Consider the following 18,179-nt stretch of genomic DNA (forward strand, 5'->3'; position numbering starts at 1 on the left):
TACGGGAGACCATTCACCTCTGCCAAGGTCTGGTATCCCAGCAATAAAGGCTGGACCAACATCAGAGCTTCTGCTCTAGTTCACACTTACGGCAGTGCAGATGGCAGTGTCCATATGGTGTCAGCTGATGGAAGTTGTTCCTGCATATATCTGTGCCCTTCTAGAAACAGATGTAGGCAACACACACAGTTTTTTCCTGGAAAGAGTTCATGGGGTTTAGTATTTCTCCCCCCACCCTCTCCTTGCTCTTTCCAAATGGATCCCAAGTGCTCTGCATTCTCCCTTGGGACTATGATCCCAGACACACTAAACAAACAGCAGCAGCTGGTGAATGTCACTCAGCAGGAGGAGCGGGATCCCTCCCTGCCAGCCATTAGCCAGATATGTGTTAGTTTCCTCACTCCTGTTCCATGATCTCCTGCCAAAGGCAAACACTGCCAACATCTAACCGAAAGGAAAGCTGAGCTCTGCTGCAACTCAATATGCTTCAGCTCCAACACAACCCAGGAGGCGTCAACTTGCTCCAGAGAACCAACTGCTCTTTGAAGAGGGAAGAGCTGGGCATGCCGCGACAGCCACGTTTTTCCCTTGAGAGAGAGAGAGTTCGTGTGTAGTCTATTAGGAAAACTGTTGCAATTTGGTTATTTGCAATAAGTGGAAGAAATGCCCCATGTAAGCAGCGATAGACCCCCAGAAGCACTCCTAGAATTCAGAGAGGGCTCTGGCCCAGGAGGCCAAATGCCTCAGCTTACATACTGCAAGTCTTGCGAACAGGGCCAAGCAACTGCTGCCTACATGAAGGACTCCGGATCTGACCGGCAGGGTTGATCAGTATCAAGGACTCCCCCCTCCAATGTTAGAAGTGATTTTAGTGTTGGCAAAACGTGCTAGACAATCTGGGACAACGAAGTCTCTCTACACACTCCTCTGCCTGCTTGGACTCTGACCTACTTCAAGCGCCTCCAGGTAATGAAGTCTCCAGTCCCATCCAAAGCCTCCCTGGAATACGGTTAATACTAGATTGCACTTACACATTGACAAGGCAATTTGAATTCTGATGTGCTCAGCCAGAAAAGCATGAAGGGCTAGAGGCCCAGTGACTTCATTTCTCCCCCGGCACCTTCCCCCACCATAGCCAGGAGGAGTAATGCAGGAATAAGGGGCAACAGCCGGGCACCAGTTAAAGGAAAACTGCAGCGCAACCCCCCTCCAGTTATCCCTTGCTGTTTACCCATTTCCTGGCAACCACAAAGGAGGCAAATGCTGTGGTGCTCTATTTTCACAAGCTGCCCTCCTGCTGCCCCTTTTAAAGGTAATGAGGCAGCCCGGCAGCCATTGGTGCCTCTCTTAGAGCACACTGGCACTGACCAGCCCCCCAACAGGGAGAGAGGAAAACAGCAGCAATGGCCTTTAATCCCACACTGACTAGGTGATTGACTGGGCCCATCCGGCCTTAAACTCGGACTTCCTTAGTCTATGGCAGCCAGAGTCCAACAGAAGCAGGCAGCTGCTCATGTGAGCTTGGTGATGGACCCTGGCTTTTGTTGAAGTGAATGTATTTTTTTTTTAAATGTAAAACACACCCACTAGATAAAGGAACTTATCATGATGGCAGAAAGGTGTTGAAAGGCTTGGGCGTCGCCTCATGCTGTCAAATATCCAAATCCATGGCTGGTATTGGTCCACAAAGGGCTGGTGAGCCTCCCTGGTGCTGCCGCTCCTTGGTGCCAGCTGCTAAATTGGCATTTGAAAATACCCAGCTAACTATGCTTTTCCTCCGAGCACTTCTTCCACATAAAGCAATTACTGGAGGCATCACAGGGAGAACATGCAAGCACAAAAGGGAGGGGAAGGAAGTGCATAGGACACGCCCCCTGTTTGGACATCCTTAACAAGACAGGCTGTAGTCCACGAAAGCTTATGCTCTAATAAATTTGTTAGTCTCTAAGGTGCCACAAGTACTCCTGTTCTTAACAAGACAGTTTGCTATCTGAGGGGGAAAAGGAAATTTAGTGTAAAGTGTAGAGCTGAAGAAGTTTTGCTGCATGACACATGAACAAACCATGCCTGAGCAGGGTTAGAGATGCAGCCTGAGAATGCAGTACTTTGCCTTCTGGGTACATGCAAAGATATTTTACAGAGCACATGTCATACTGGAAGAAAAGCAAGTCTTTCTCTGAATTGCAGGGAACACATTCTGAGGCCTCTATAGTACCCTCAACATGTGCCCGCTGAGAGGAGAGGCTCTGAGTGTTATCAAGAGGTACAGGAACGGTCAGATGAGAGATAATTTAAAGAGTTGTCAGCAGGGAGAAAGTTCATTCTACAGAATGGATGGCGTAATCAGTTTATGGGGCTTGCTACCAGGTTAATGCTAGTCACAAAGCCATTATCACAAGCCAGATAGGGCTCATTGCAACTGAGCCCTATAAACTCATGTAAAACATGGATAAGTGGTGGGCACTGGAGTGACTGTAGCACAAGCACATCTATTAAAAATATTGCTGACTCCAGTTAGTGCACCTAGCAGAGTGAAAAGTAGTTACATTTATTAGGGCTAAGTGCAACGCAGCTGTGCACTTTGTTCCCCTCCCTCCCCCCGTGAAGAGTGAGGAGGGAAGCAGGGTGGGGTATATTTCCAGGATGTGACTCAGTGTGAATTTCAGGTGTTGCCTACTAGCATCACTGCACTGCAATTGTGTGACATAAGTTGGCAAACTCCTGAGTCACATAAGGAAGAACTGGCGCTTTCTCCTGAAGGATTATTAATGAGTGCTCTAGATTTTGTAATGGCCCTAAATACTAGAAATGCTTCTAAGACATATTAACCAGCCGGGCTTGCCGTTTTACATGTCATGACACAACAGCAGCATACTCTTGGAAGTAGTCCTTCTAAAATACCAACTGCTCCTGCAGGAGGAACTGCCAACCAAAAAAAGAAATTAGTTCAGCATGGAAATCTTAGCTTAATTGCTTCCAGTAACCAGGCTAGAAGGAACCTAGACTTGTGTCCCTCCCCTCTGGTATTTTCCAGTTTGAGCTGCTCTCAGCCACTGTGTAAAACTGTCATACAAACACAGGAGGCAAACATTTGACAGCACTGTCCAGGCAAAGCAAACAATCAAAAAAAATTGTTTTCTATAGCTACAAGATCAGATTAATGTGAGTTCTGAATTGGTGTCCCTTTTCAATTTCCCTGCCTATACCCAGATTGGTCTAGGTGTGAGCAGCTATATTGCAAAGCCATACCCAAGTTACTAGGTCCTCACAGATGTTGTTCTCACCTGCCTGAGGTGCTAGGACTTAGTGGGAGATATCCCATGGTTCTTAGCACTGCAATAAGCAGAGCCACTCTGTGATTCTTTTCCAGCAAACCATGGAGAATGTCTGGCCTTCTAGGCACACCCAGGGAATTGTGGGAAGGCAGGATTTTTCTCATATAGCCCTAAGAGTATGTATACCCCAGTTTGAAAATCACTGCTTTAGGTAATGCTGTTTATACAGAGCAAAACCCTAGTCTCCAGGAGTAGGTCATTACACAGGTGCATGGAGAAGGGACTTCCCCAACAGCAGGGAAGCTTATGAGCCAGTCCATGCATTATGTCAAAGGTGATTTATTTTTAAAAGAAGGGGGATGGAGAGAAGAAGAGGAATCGGTTTTCTGATCAGGTGTTTTATTACATCCTGATTTACTGTTTTCACTGTGCCTTTAAAAAAAAACTCTGTTTAAAACTCTGCTGCTAAACAAAAGGTGTCTAAATTTAGGTAAGTTGGCAAGCTCTACCCAGTATGCACTTAAATTCAGGATTCCCACCCTATCTTCTGAAATATTTACTAGTTCCATTCAAATTGCTGCCCCCCTTTTGTTAGTTTAAAAAATTGTTCAAGACTTTTCCTCTCCTTAGCTATGAATACTGACATTCTGCACGGGCACCGTAGAGAACCAAGATCCACTGAAGTACAAGCAGCTTCCTTTCCCCGCATTCAACCCCCCAAATGGGAAATTTAGGGTTTCCCAAAACCAGAATAAATATTTCAGACTGATAAACCCAGGAGAGAAGGGAGTGGGTCACATTAGAGGCAGGGAAAAATACAAAAACAAAGATTAAATATTTACTGAAAATGTGGTCAAGTACCTTCAGGAAGCAAAACATTAAAGCTTTCCATTAGTAATACGAAGTACTTTGGCTTTATATAATAATCTAGTTGTATAGAGTATTTGAAAATTTGATTCCAGTTTACCTACTTCACCTGGAGTTCATCTCTTCTTCACAAATTAATCCTAGCTCTCTGAAATCAGCACTGGCTACTAATGGCAGTCATACTATGCATGCTGCACTTGTGAACAGTTCCTTTGCACATGCTATTTGACGCATGCATTCAATAAGTCAACTAGACCAAAGCTTTCGTGTACAGAAACTTTAATGCCTCAAACTCAGCTGAAGAATAGTATGTTTGGGACCTGCAAGACTCTTTTTTAAAAGACCCATTTTCTTTGGGACAGTGTGCGTTAAGGGGAGAACTTTCTCTTCACAACTTGGGACAAAGCAGCTTCTCATGTGTAGTTTGGAAAGGTTTCCATCCAAGTAGTCCTCAAGGCCGTGCAGGGGCCAGCCTTACGCTTCTTGACCACCAGCCCAAAAAGACTTCACTGCATACAGGATTTGCATCAAAGGCCCATTGGTTTATTCCTACAGAATGGAACTTTAAAGATCTACTGTCCCACCCTAGAGCAAGCCATGGAGAGAGCTGCTCTAGGAAGGTGGTTTTCTTTAGTCCTTTGCCTGCCCAATTACAATTATGGGAGACATTTGTGCTTGCAGCAAAGAGCTCTTCCTCACAGCTCAACTTCACCTTTCTGCTGGAGTCTGCGGTGCTTGTAAACGTGCATTTACGACATCAGGCTGGTATGAATTCAGCATGATGGCTTCACTCTAAGTAGGGAACAGATGAAGCTGAGAAAGCAGGCTGGCTCAGCAACATCTTCTAAATTGGAGAACCGTATCAAGGGAAATTAAAACCCTATGTGAAAAGCTCACTGGATGTAAGTTTTGAACTAGACACTGTAGGCTCCTCGATGCAAAATTCCCACTTCAGTATATGTACAATCCACAAAACCACATGCAAGTCCAGGGAACCTTTCAGAAGAGCACACTTACAATAGTAGAACAGAATAGATACATCTCTTCAACAACTGAGTTTAGGTACAAAAGTTTAATAAAAACCAGTAGAACCCTCAGGCACCTCAAGAGAATAAACTTGGTTAAAGATTGCGTACATCAAGGTTATACATTGAACAGGCTTTCAATGTGTTTGGTAAACATTTGGCAGGCTCCGTTCTTTTAAACCAACCTGCATGTCCAAGTTAAAAGCTAGAATCACTTACCAGAACCCCCACTGCTAATACCCAGAGCAGTAAGCAGAGCACTTGCTCTAACATGAACAGAAAAGTGCATGGAACTTTGGAGGAGCCCTACAAACCTGGTAATGTGCCCACACTTTAAAAACAGCATCAAAGTGACAGTATGCTCTTGGTGACTTAAACAGTTACAAAATTGCTTAAAACCTCTGTTTTTCTTTATGGTATTATGTTCAATTGCCGGGAACGCTGGTTCTCACTAAGAGGCAAGTTCGCAAGGGATGGGATCTTAGTCTGTGCTTATACATGACCATTGTAGGTACATTATAATTGCTTGGAAATCTGTTGCAAAATATTTTGCTTTGCCCTTTAGGGCACTGGATATTAGTAAGGGAACCACCCATGACACGTATCTGGCAGAGCTGAAACTGAAAGCCATTAGCCCAGATTCACAGAATTTAGTACTTTGGCTTCAGTTTTAGGTTTTGGTTACAGTATGTATTGCACAGTATACAGCCATTCAACATTCAGCTAGTGTCCACCCTCTGGAAGAGATTCTATCTTATTCGTTGTTCAGCCCGATGCCTGCAGGAGTGGGAAGTGCCTTCCCAAACAATGCCATACTGACTGATGTGCATATGACAGCATTTCCCATGCTAGACTCATGTTTTCACATCAAACACGAACCATATATACGTATTAAATAGTAGCAATTAGTTTCCATCCTTTCCTGCACATGGAAGTAGCACAATTTGACTTTTGTAGTTTAACAGGATCTCTTGACTCCACCAAATCCAGGTTTGCCTGCTAGGTGAACTAGGCAGGCAGCTAGGAATGGATTTCGCTTATAGTGCTACACACCTGCTGACGTTTTTTTCCCCATTGATAATCCATTACAAACTCATTTGTAAGCGGAAGAACAAGATTATAAACTACACAGGAAAGGAATCTCTCCCCCTACAACTGTCGTATCTTCCCAAAACAGTAGCTGACAGTGGCTGTGATGGCATTTCCCCCACAATTTTGAGGAACTACATCTCTGCAAGGAAATAGCATTGGTGGCCTATGAAGTTCAGATCAACTAATCCTCTCTGGAAACACGACAGCTGTCCAGGAGGAGCTTACATTTCAGATCAATGTCTTCCACTTATACCAGTGTGTCTTAAGAAGTGGGACTTTCCATTCAGTTTAGATATACCTTAGACTACTGTGGTTTGCCTAGTTGTAAATTATGTGCCTAGATGCTTTGGCAACAGGTGCCTTTGAAATCTGGCTGTTTCCATTACTGAGACTGGGATTTGTCAAATGCTTAGAATTTCAAGTTTCCTTTGGCAAAATATGAAGCAGAGGAATGCCACCTAGAACCTCACCGCTACCCCGACTCCCCAAAAATACATGAAAGAAATCAGTTCCCCATTCACTCTGGAAATGTAGCTATCTTAAGCATTCTCCCCCCTCTGACTGCAAGAAACTGTCTTTACTCAAAGGCAAAGTTACAAAAGAAAAACAAAGCCCTTCGTATACATAGACAGAAGCACTGGAAGTATATTTTGATATATTTGAGATCTTGAGCACTTTCAAACTCCTCGCCCATCCAAACAGATATTTACCCATGTTAACTATTGAAGTGGTGTTTATTAATATAGTTGCCAGCTCACAAGACAAAGGTTTCTGCAGATATGAATTTAACATCTTATCAGGAAAACTAGAATACGAGCCCCTCCACCCGCCACCCCCCATTAGATTGCCCACTTTTTGGAACAGCTGTAGTCTGTTATAATTGTGACCTCAGTCTCTTTAGTAAGAGTGCACAGGATATATTGCAGACTTGGAATAATAAGAATTTTTCAAATGAAAGATCTTTTCCAACAAGAAAAATATGCCTCTTGGCCAAAAACTTTGCTACATGTATGGAAACAGTCTAAAAAGGCTAATGTACAAAACACCATTTACACAATAGGCATCTGGCAGCATTTTCAGATTTTTTTAATTTATTCTGACATGCTATAAAGGAATAAATTACACTGTTAAAGAATTACCAGCAATAAAAGTACTTTTCTTTCAGCTGGGCTAAAGTAAGAGTGAGGAGGAAAGCCCAGCGCAGTAACCAATGTGAACACTGCACGATGTGAGGCTGTCCAAGAACAAGAGTTAATTTGATCATATCCACTTCACAAGAACTTGAAAGAAAATGCCTTGGTTTAAAACCCTCCAAACACTTCCATTCTAAATTTTCAAAACTAATAACAAGTCAGTCCAGCCAATGCAAGACAACGGCAACGCTTGTGGGCTGTCAATACTGGGGGGTCTTCAAAAGATGCCAATCTCTTGTTATAGAGGGCTGGGTATCAATGCAGCAGGTTATAAAAAATGCAAGACTGCCCTTCCCCCTCAAGGAAAAAAAAATACAAAATTTATTTAAAAACAAAAGTGAGGAAGAATTACAATACTAAATCTAAAATGATTTAGAAAGAAATATGACTTTTTGCTTAACAAATGGCCTTGAAACTGTCTGTTTAAAAAAACTGGAGTGGTGTTTTCTTTAGACTGAATTAACAAGGCAAATTTAAAAAAAAAATTCTCATTTCCTTACAGAAAGTTTTTAGTTTTTAATGAACTTGTAAACAAAAAAGCTCCCATTTCAAAATAAAAACAAAATCCCAGATCATATAGATGTTTACAGTGATTACATTTATCTAAGCAACTTACATACAGGTTCAGTTGTAAGATGTTAACTAAATTTCTGTGACAAATATGCTGTTTTTCCTTTTATACCAAGAACATTATAGAGTTAATGCAGAGTCCTAAAGATTATCTAGTAGTCGCTAAGTTTCTCTTAAGTCTTCACTTTAGATGCTGTTATTTCTAGCACAGGTAAGCAGGCAGAGTCTTTCATACGCTTAAAAACTGGAATCTTTGGTTACTACCATGTCAGCTGGCTTGGTATGTTGCACATAGAAGCCAACAATTTTAAGAATGTTTTAAGTGTACAACTTTCAAAACCCAGGGAGGAATAACCAGAAAGAGTGCACAATTGTGAGCATTTACAATGATCACAACTGTTGCTGAAGACTGTTCATGGCATTCTTCCAAAACAATGAGATCTCATAAGCAGTGTAGTTCAAAGTAAAAAGGTAACAAAAATTGGCATATGCACAATTTTCTCCACCATTTTGTGTCAACTATTTAGTTAACTTTTCCACTTGAAAAAATGCAATAGAAAACCGGACACCATGTTTCACTATCTCAGTAATTCACAATTACAGCTGCTGCTACAACTCAAAGTGCAGCATCACCAGCGCTGCCCAGAGCCAGTTTATACTGAAATTAAGTTCTTTACACCAAGTAAATGGTTGCCCACAACCACTGGCAAGTGTACGTATGAACTAAAATTTCTAGGATTTGGGGAGTGTCAAGTCCTGCTCCGATCTGCTCTGCTTCATTTGTTCCTCTCTTCATGCTCAGAAACCTGTAAGATAAACAAAGGCAACTTACTGATATTTGAAAAGAAAAGGAATAGCCTCTGGGATGGCAGGGTTAAACACAAATAGTTATGGTGATTTACAGGGAAAATGTTGTTCCATTTTAGAATGGCATGGTCCCTGCTTTCCTTTTCTAAAGCTAAACATGGTTTGACTGATCACTGTTCTGAATCAACACCACAGGTTTATAAATGTATAGCAACAGTACACATATGCACTAACAAAATGCAAAGTCCTTCAAATGGGCATTCAGTTTGGCAGCCAGCCATATAATTTAAGAACAAGATGTGTTCTTGCCACTAGGAAGCAGGGTATAATTTCAGAGTTGTTTTCTACTTGTCTGTAATGTCCTGTGTGTGTATTTTACAGAATGTCACCACAGGTCACCTGATGGCAGTACACATGTACTGCCTTTCTGAGGAGCATCAAGTGGCCGGAAGCAGATTTCATCCTTTTCTTTGGGGCCAGCCTGATTAGAACCATTTTGGAACGGTGCAGAAATACTTTAAAATGCCTTTTCACTCCACTATGAAGCAATTATGAATCAGGTGTTTTGCTTCATATCATTTTAAAAAGGCATATTGTGCTGTGTCGAGTGGGAGCCATTGCTTCGTCTGGGCACCAATTACTTTTCCCTCAGGGCTTCATTTATGCCCTTTGTAGTGGTCTACTTTTAATGGTGCTACTAGGAATGCTCAAGTTTAAGAAGAATTGTAGGCAGGCCCCAGACTCTAAGGAACACTATAGATTGAAGTGTTGTAGTGAGATGTTCACAAATCAAGGTGCATTTTGTTTATGAATGAATGTCTCTGGCCATCTGATAGACCTTCTCCCTCCTCCCCCTCAAATTTATTTGAGAGCAGTTAATTCTGTTCTGAAACAGATGCAGCCACTAGATTTACTACACAAGAAACCTTCAATCAAATCACCCCCATGAGGTGTCATTTTGGTACCCCAAAACCTTTAAAGGTGACCAATAAGTATTTTAAAATTGGACTTGTGACCATTGCTATTTCATGAGCGATAAAGGCCTGACAGGTTGTTTATTTTTGTTTTTTGAACTTTAAAAAAAAGAGTCAGGCATTTTTGAGGGAAGTTTGAACACTAATGACTTACTGAAGGGACTAAAATGCCGAAACTTTAACAGATTTCCTTTAACCGAGTCAATCATTAAACAGATTTTTAAAAATAATTTTAAGACCAGTGATTAAAAAAATCCCTTTCCTTTAACTGCTCAGCTTTTAGCTCTTGTGACATCACCATTTCACTAGTGCTGCAGTCGGAGAGCCTTCCAGAATACACTTAGATTTCTAATGGAAACAAGCAAAAAATACTTTACGATCTGTAAAGAAAACTGAACTTCAAATAAAGAAGCCAAAAAGGATTAGAGTCCAAGATTCTTTTCTTCTTTGCAACTCATCTTTAATATGCCTTATCCAAATGACTGCAGCTGTATGTTTTTAGTTGAAAGATAAAGGCCCATCTGACATGTTTCGTCCCAAATCATTACGCGGCTTCAGACTATTCACATTCTGATAGGCTGGTAAAATAGTCAAGAGTGCACTGCACCTAATTTGAAAAGCATTTAAATTGCTCAGCAATTACACCACCTTCTTTTAAGCACCCCCATCAAAAGCTACAGGAAAAAGCTACTGTTGTGCAGTCTGCATTTTTCCTGTGTGACTGTGTCCTTCTGCTGCGATAGTCTTAGCTAAGTTGACCAACGCTTCCTACAGTCTCAGCATTGGTTACACAGATACTGGGGCTGTACTTTGGCATGTCATGCTGATTAGACTGGCAACCACAATCTGGTATGTACATGGACCCCCAGCAGTCTGGTCATGAGACTGTCCAACACTAGTGTCATTTTACCATATCATTTGTTCAGATGCCTCTATTACTACACACCTATCATTGTTATAGAGTCACTGCATTTTGGAAATTCTTATGCTCAAGAAATCAAACATCTTTAGAGCTTTTATCAACTCTCCATCACAGATACTCAATGTACAAGATAACACGAATGGCATGATCTAAAGAAATGACTTATGGAAGATAGTGGATGAAACTAAAGGAAACAAATGCAACAACCACGTGAATCTCCTGTGTTCTGTATTACCGTTAAGCAAGGTAGGATATTCTACATCAGTGGCGAAACTGTGGCCTGTGGACCACCGAATTGGCTAGTCTTGTGACAATAGCGCTTTGTTTCCAGTTGTCAAGCTGCATAAAGAACAACCAATAGTACATGTCTTTTGAAATGAGTGAGGAGAGGCGTCGAAGAGTGTAAGTTTGGAAATCTTGCTATATGCTAATAGCCATTTAGGAACTATGGGACCAGAACTAGATTCACTAGTTTGAGAGTTTATGGTAAGGAAAGCAATCATCTAAAAACAACACATTCAGTAGGTTTGAGTCCCATCTCTGAACAAAAGCAGCCAGTTTACAGTGATCAGCGCTACAGAGTCCATACGGCTATGGCATAATGAGCTGGGATCTTCTGTGTCATGAAAAAAGAACCCATCAAGATCAAATTGCAGATTACTGGGGACGATCTAAGATGCACAAAAATCTGCTCAAATTCACGTTTCTGGTGTTAGAAGCTAGAAAACATCTCAATAAAACAAATTTTATTTGAATCTGGGAAAATATGAAAGCAAACAAAAGCTCATTTTTACATTGCCACTTTTGCCTAATATCAGAATTTGCTCAGTGAGGTCTTGGGTACTGCCATGATCGATGAACAGCATGCAGTGTTTTGGATACAAGTACTACAAACATTAAACACCAAGGGAAAATACTGTTGCCATTTCTTTGCCTTCTTAGGCTTTAACATCAGACATTCTACCACAGTTTGTAATATTTTCATTGACAAGAGAAGCTTTCAAATTTAAAAGCGGTTTTTCAGCTAATTCTTGCTTTCAACTCTTGCCTCAGCCCAGAGCCAATGCAATGCTCTGACAAAAGAACACAGCAGCACTTATCCAGGATACAGTGTCCTGGTACTGTAAGTAACCAGCCCTCATGCTGCCTCTCCTTTGTATTACTGATGGAGGACTGTGGGATTAACAAAGCAAGGAAGGAGATGGGAGCATCCCCACCACAGAGGGCACAAGAGACAGGTCTCATGTTGTGGAATCCATGAACCCCCTTAATGTTTTCCTCTAGCAATCCTGAACGTACAAGAAGCGTTAGAGGAACTACTGGGGAGGGAGCGAGAAGGAGAAAAGAATACAGAATAGCTGCTGCCACCACACGAAGAGCCACTTCTTGGTTCTGGTAGCTGTCCAGTCCTAGGATGAAAAGGCAGAGTTGGGACAATGTCTTCCCGCAAAAGCATGTCCAAACAGTTTGTTGAGACCCTGTGGTATACTACCTTTCTTTCCATAGAGCAGTACAAGTAGCCTTCAGATGAGGTGGTTTCCTGGCTTCCCTCCTAACTACTTTTCCCTATCCACCAGTTAGCTGACTACAGTTTTACTTTATAGCCCTAGGACTGACCATCACTGGCTAACAAATTTTTTGACCCCCTCTAGGTCTACACTAGGCACAAAGTGGTTAAAAATTTCAAGCGTTAGACAACATTTATGAAGCACCTCATTTTCCTATTCTAGATGCGGTTTATGTTCCTTCCTCCACCCCACCCCCAATTTTTAGACAGGAATGGAGAAAAAGGGTACGTGCTCACTTAACTAAAACCTGGAGAGTTTTCATTACTGAGTGGCACAGCATTATCCTATGTTACTTTCAAAAGGACAGCTGTCTAGACCAGACCCAAAACCGCAATGAAAGCTTTGTAGCTAGGATACTGGAGCTTCCTATACACTAAAGCCTTCTTTGTTTGAAGGGTCAGGTTTGCTATGCTTCCATGCTCACCTGACAAGCTGATAAAGTACATTCAAGATCATTACTAGCAACCTGAATTTTCCAGTCTCATTTCAAAAGGAAGCTCGAGTATTTGTACTTACGGTCTCTGCAGTAACTACCTATACTAGTCAGCGTCTGCAGTTCTGTCTCTGACACTTTACATGTTAGAATACTAAAGTACCAGAAGACAGACTATTTCTTTAACTCCTCTGGGGAAAACAATTTTGTTACATCTGGTTAGCACTGGAGAGTCTACTTTCACAGACCCCATTTCTAAACACATCTAATAATTTAGCAAACAGGGTGGCGGACTGATTTAAATCACGGCAATTTAAGTCATCAAGAGGAAAACCTCAATTTAAATCATTTTAATCAACTTTTCCATTTGTACTTCAGTTATTTTCTAAAGGAAGGTGCATTCTCTTGTTTACATAACCATTAAAACATGCTATTTACAACTAAATAGAGTCTTTACACTAGATTTGGTACATCTTTTTGCTACCCAAGCGGGTACACTTAATATATACTAGGGCTGTCAAGCGATTAAACAAACTAATAGTGATTAAATCGCACTGTTAAACAATAATAGAATACCATTTATTTAAATATTTTTGGGTGTTTTCTACATTTTTTAATATATTGATTTCAATTACAACAGAATATAAAGTGTACAGTGCTTATATTTATTTTTGATTACAAGTATTTGCACGGTAAAAAAAATAGTATTTTTCAATTCACCTAATACAAGTACTGTACTGCAATCATGAAAACTGAACTTACAACTGTAGAATTATGTACAAAAAACACTGCATTCAAACATAAAACGTAACTTTTAAAGCCTGCAAGTTCACTCAGTCCTACTTCTTGTTCAGCCAATCGCTCAGACAAACAAGTTTGTTAACATTTGCAGGAGATAATGCTGCCCACTTCTTATTAAGTCATCTGAAAGTGAGAACAGGTGTTCTCATGGCACTGTTGTAGCCGGTGTCGCAAAAATATTTACGTGCCAGATGCGCTAAAGATTCGTATGTCCCTTCATGCTTCACCCACCATTCCAGAGGAGGTGTCCATGCTGATAACTGGTCCTGCTCAATAACAATCCAAAGCAGTGCGGACCGACATGTTTTCATTATCTGAGTCAGATGCCACCAGCAGTTGATTTTCTTTTTTTGATGGTTCAGGTTCTGTAGTTTCTGCATCGGAGTGTTGCTCTTTTAAGACTTTGAAAGCATGCTCCACATCTTGCCCCTCTCAGATTTTGGAAGGCACTTCAGATTCTTAAACCTTGGGTCGAGAGCTGTAGCTATTTTAGAAGTCTCACATTGGTATCTTGTGTTTTGTGAAATCTGTCGTGAAAGTCTTCTTAAAATTAACAACACGTGCTGGGTCATCATCCGAGACTGCTATAACATGAAATATATGGCAGAATGCTGGTAAAACAGAGCAGGGGACATTGAACTCCTTGGGAAAGAACTGTCACAATTTTTTTTTTTTTTTTTTTTTTTTTTTTAAAACAAGCGTCATCAGCATGGAATCATGTCCTCTGGAATGGTAGCCAAAGCATGAAGGGGCATACAATTGTTCAGCATATCTGGCACGTAAATACCTTGCAATGCCGGCTACAAAAGTGCCATGCAAATGCCTGTTCTCACTTTCTGGTTACACTAAATAAGAAGAGAGCAGCATTATCTCCCATAAATGTAAACAAACTTGTTTGTCTTAGTGGTTGGCTGAACAAGAAGTAGGACTAAGTGGACTTGTAGGCACTGAAGTTTTACTTTTTTTTTGTACATAACCACTCAAAAACAATCTACATTTGTAAGTTGCACTTTTACAACAAAGACTGCACCACCGTACTTGTATGAGGTGAATTGAAAAATCTCATTTTTACAGTGCAAATATTTGTAATCAAAAATATACACTGATTTTGATTACAACACAGAATACTATATGAAAATGTAGAAAAACATCCAAAATATTTAATACATTTCAATTGGTATTTTATTGTTTAACAGTGCGATTAAAAGTGTAATTAATAGCGATTAATTTTGAGTTAATTGCGATTACTCAACAGCTCTAATATGTACACATTTATTTAAGCAATTTTAGTCAGTATTTTCAGATTAATTGTACATTTTCAGTATGCTAGAAAACAGTGAATGATATTGCTTATTTACTGGATAATTAACTTTTTGCACACAATTTGAGTCATGCTGCATTAGGATGAAAACTGCAATTTAAACACAAAACAGCATTTTTATTCAACACAACTGCTTATCAAAACGTATTTCACATTTACAACTAAATGATTTAGCAAACAGAGGGATTAACGGTGTTGAGCAGTGAATTACATCGATTTCAGATCAGCTCCAGTTACTTTCACTTCGGCACATTTGAAAATTTGCCCAGGCTGAAGTTCCTTTTCGCCTAAGCCTCTTGAACAAGAGAATCTCCTACATTTCTTAAGCCATCCTTCTAGTTTTAAAAGTTTGATTTCATCCCCTCTCCTTGTTTTTATTCACAGACTGGAAGAGAGACAAGCTTTCCTGCTTTTTCAACTCCCAATTGATTTCTCAACTTTGAATTAGTTCAAATGAAGCAAATATTCACTGTGCCTGCAGAAGAGGCGACTGCTGTCAAAAGTAGGTTTAGCACTTCAAAAGACTCTGGTTCCAGGTGCTTAACTAGTGGCTGCCACCAGTTCAGTTGTGTGACTTTGTTTAAATCGTTAGCTAACATGTACAGCTTGAATGGTTTACCTCCAGCCCTGAAATTTACTGTGGTTGGCATAACTGATGAGTGATTATTAGATGCCAATGCTATAGCAGCATCTTCAGCAGTTAAGGCATCTACCCTGCTTCTTTGGGTTGACAATATCAACAAGAAAAGGAGATGGAGTAAATGATTGATCCATGCGCTTTCTTACTGCCTGCAATGTAACTGTTGTTCATTATTTCCTTTCTTCAATGTCTCTTGATGTTCCTTTCTAAAGTTCAACACCATCAGCAAAACAGCAATCGTTCTGCAGTTTATCCCAGGCTACAGAAAAAGGTTTCAGTATATGCAGCATGCATTCTACATTTCTCTTCAGTTTGATGTTGACTACTTCAGCTGTGATAGTTCCATCTATTTTGCCAACCATTTGTTTCACAAATAGTCATCAGAACAGGTCAGTTCTTAATAAATACCTCAAGAGTCAACTACTAATCCCATTGGACATATGGGGTGATAATTGGTTTGGATCTTCCTCCTCTCTTCAGCAAAGCTGAGGCAAAGTGGTTGTTAGGGAATTATTTTGAAATTTCAACATTTTCATTTATTCCTGGAGGGGCACTTCAGCTAAAAAAAAATGAGCACTGCATCCCTAAGTTATAAGTTTCAGGATCCTTTGTTATTTTCTTCTAGATAGCTTCTCATCTTTGCTACATGTGTAGCATTTTCTATGATGCTACACGCTTGAATTTTCGTTCAAATTGTTATAATTTTTACTGCTACTGGTAAGTATTCTGCTGCGTGGATATTTCCTGATGTATCAATTGTTCCTGTAAGATAGACAACCCCATCATCTGTTGTCACACAAGCACATATTATTGGATCATTGTGTATGTTGCTCCACTCATCAAGACTCAGATTAATGAATTTCCCATCAATTTTTTGTGTGCACACTGTTCAATTTCATTCTCTCACTCTGTGTCCAGTAACGTTCCAGCATTGTCTTCTCTGCCAGTGGAGTGTAGCCTCATCATAATGATTGAGCCCCATCAATGAAATGTTTGCTCTGAACAAGACGAAAGGGAGAATTTGTTGCATAAATGAACCAAGAAATCTTGTCACCCAATGAGTCTGGCTGGAATTGGCTGGTCCTGATTACTAATGCATCCATGGTTTTACTGGATGAAGTCTTTTTTTGATTCAGTTAATTTACCGTCTGACATACATTTAGTTGCAGCAATCTAGTGGTACCAGCAGATGACTCTGAAGTTGTAGACACTGCAGATGGATGTTCATAAACCCTTATTGTCTAAGATGGACCCTGAAACAAAATGGTAAAAGTCACTCACTAGTATTACTCAATGTTGCTTAAAAATAAATAAGTAAAAAGATAGATTACAAATGAAATACGCATCCTACTAGAGCTGTTTGTACCACTGTTTAAATAATTTATTCGGAACCTAGTTTTATAGGAACATAAATCATGAGAATTATCCAAATCTATTTAAAAACCCTTATTTCTAGCAACATACCAGACTGTGTGAAAAGAAAAACCCCTTTAAATGTTAAAATTCACAAATGCCTAATCAAACTTTACTTTTAAACAGGAAATCTTCACCTAGGAGGTTTGATTATACTGCACAATAAAAAAAAGTTATTTCAGAAGTCCAGCAGCAACAGTAAAAATGTAATTGATAAGTATCCCCACAACAAATTAATATACCAATTATATTTTAAACACAAAAACTTTGAAATTGGTAAGTAAGTGATCTACCCAAAACACTAATTTGTGACAATAAACTAAGTTATCATTTGTTAACATAGTAAGACATAGTGGGCAGTCCATAAGAATGATGGAAAAATAAGTTTACTAACCAGTTAATCCAGATTGTTCAGATATGTCCACATCATCTTCAAAATCACTGCCTTCTGAAGAGCATTTTGCATCATGCTTCATTCTCACAACCAGACCATACATCTCTGTTGTACTGCTTACATTTAGCATATGTTCCTTTTATACCCAGAGGTACAATTTTTTTATTTTAAGTATGTCCTGCAGCCATGGCAGGTCTCTCCCCGAACCCCCTTCCCCAGTGTTGAAATGAATAGAGCAGGGGTTCTCAGGACAAATGTTTTGGTGGCCTCACAGTGCGGCCACCAATTCTTGCTGGTGTCTGCTCATATTTTTTTCCTAAAATACTTGTAGGCTGGAGCCTGAAGCCCTGTGTCCAGATACCGAAATGGACAGGGGATCGGGTCTGGGGCTGGAGCCCAAAGCCATGAGGCTGGAGCCTGGGGCCTGCTGCTGCACCACCGGAGCCCAGGGCTGGAGCCAAAAACAAGCCCAGAGCCTTATGCCTCGCCTCCCCAGGGCTGAAGCCCAAAGCCTGAGCCCCACTGCCCCAGGAAGGTGGGGAACTCACTGGCTGCCTGCTCCTCCAGCATTGTGCCCCATGTGTCTCCAGAAAGGGGCAGGACTCAAGCCCTACTGGCAGCCCTGCAACCAATACCAAGGCAGTGCATCCAGGAGCAACAGGGAGGGGCCGCTACTTCGCCACTCCTTCCCGTCCCCGTCATGGCCCAGGAGACGGTGGCCGCAAGGAAGCCCCTGGTAGCTGCATGCAGCCACAGTGGCCGCATTGGAGAAATACTGCGCTAGAGACTGCACTCTGAAGAATGTTATCCCTTCTTCCCAGTGTCCTGTTTTCACTCCAACACTGCACCCTTCTGCTCCTTCTCCCGTGTTACAAAACTCCTCT

At 40.8% G+C, this 18,179-nt stretch overlaps 1 protein-coding gene across 4 annotated transcripts in view; it reads right to left on the bottom strand.

Annotated features, from left to right (window-relative positions):
- Positions 1-7,322: 7,322 nt before the first annotated feature.
- Positions 7,323-18,179, bottom strand: part of CSNK1A1 (casein kinase 1 alpha 1) — a 51,955-nt gene continuing 41,098 nt past the window's right edge. For 2 of the 4 annotated variants that reach the window (XM_054036968.1, XM_054036966.1), the window contains exon 11: positions 7,323-8,828. In XM_054036968.1, coding sequence (XP_053892943.1) covers positions 8,821-8,828 — 8 coding nt within the window. In that variant the 3' untranslated portion in view covers positions 7,323-8,820. Of the gene's footprint in view, positions 8,829-13,061; positions 16,742-18,179 lie in introns of those variants that run through there. The other 2 variants (XM_054036964.1, XM_054036969.1) reach the window with 1 other exon arrangement.

This window comes from Malaclemys terrapin, chromosome 8 (assembly GCF_027887155.1).
Source record: "Malaclemys terrapin pileata isolate rMalTer1 chromosome 8, rMalTer1.hap1, whole genome shotgun sequence".
NCBI classification, from domain to species: Eukaryota; Metazoa; Chordata; order Testudines; family Emydidae; genus Malaclemys; species Malaclemys terrapin.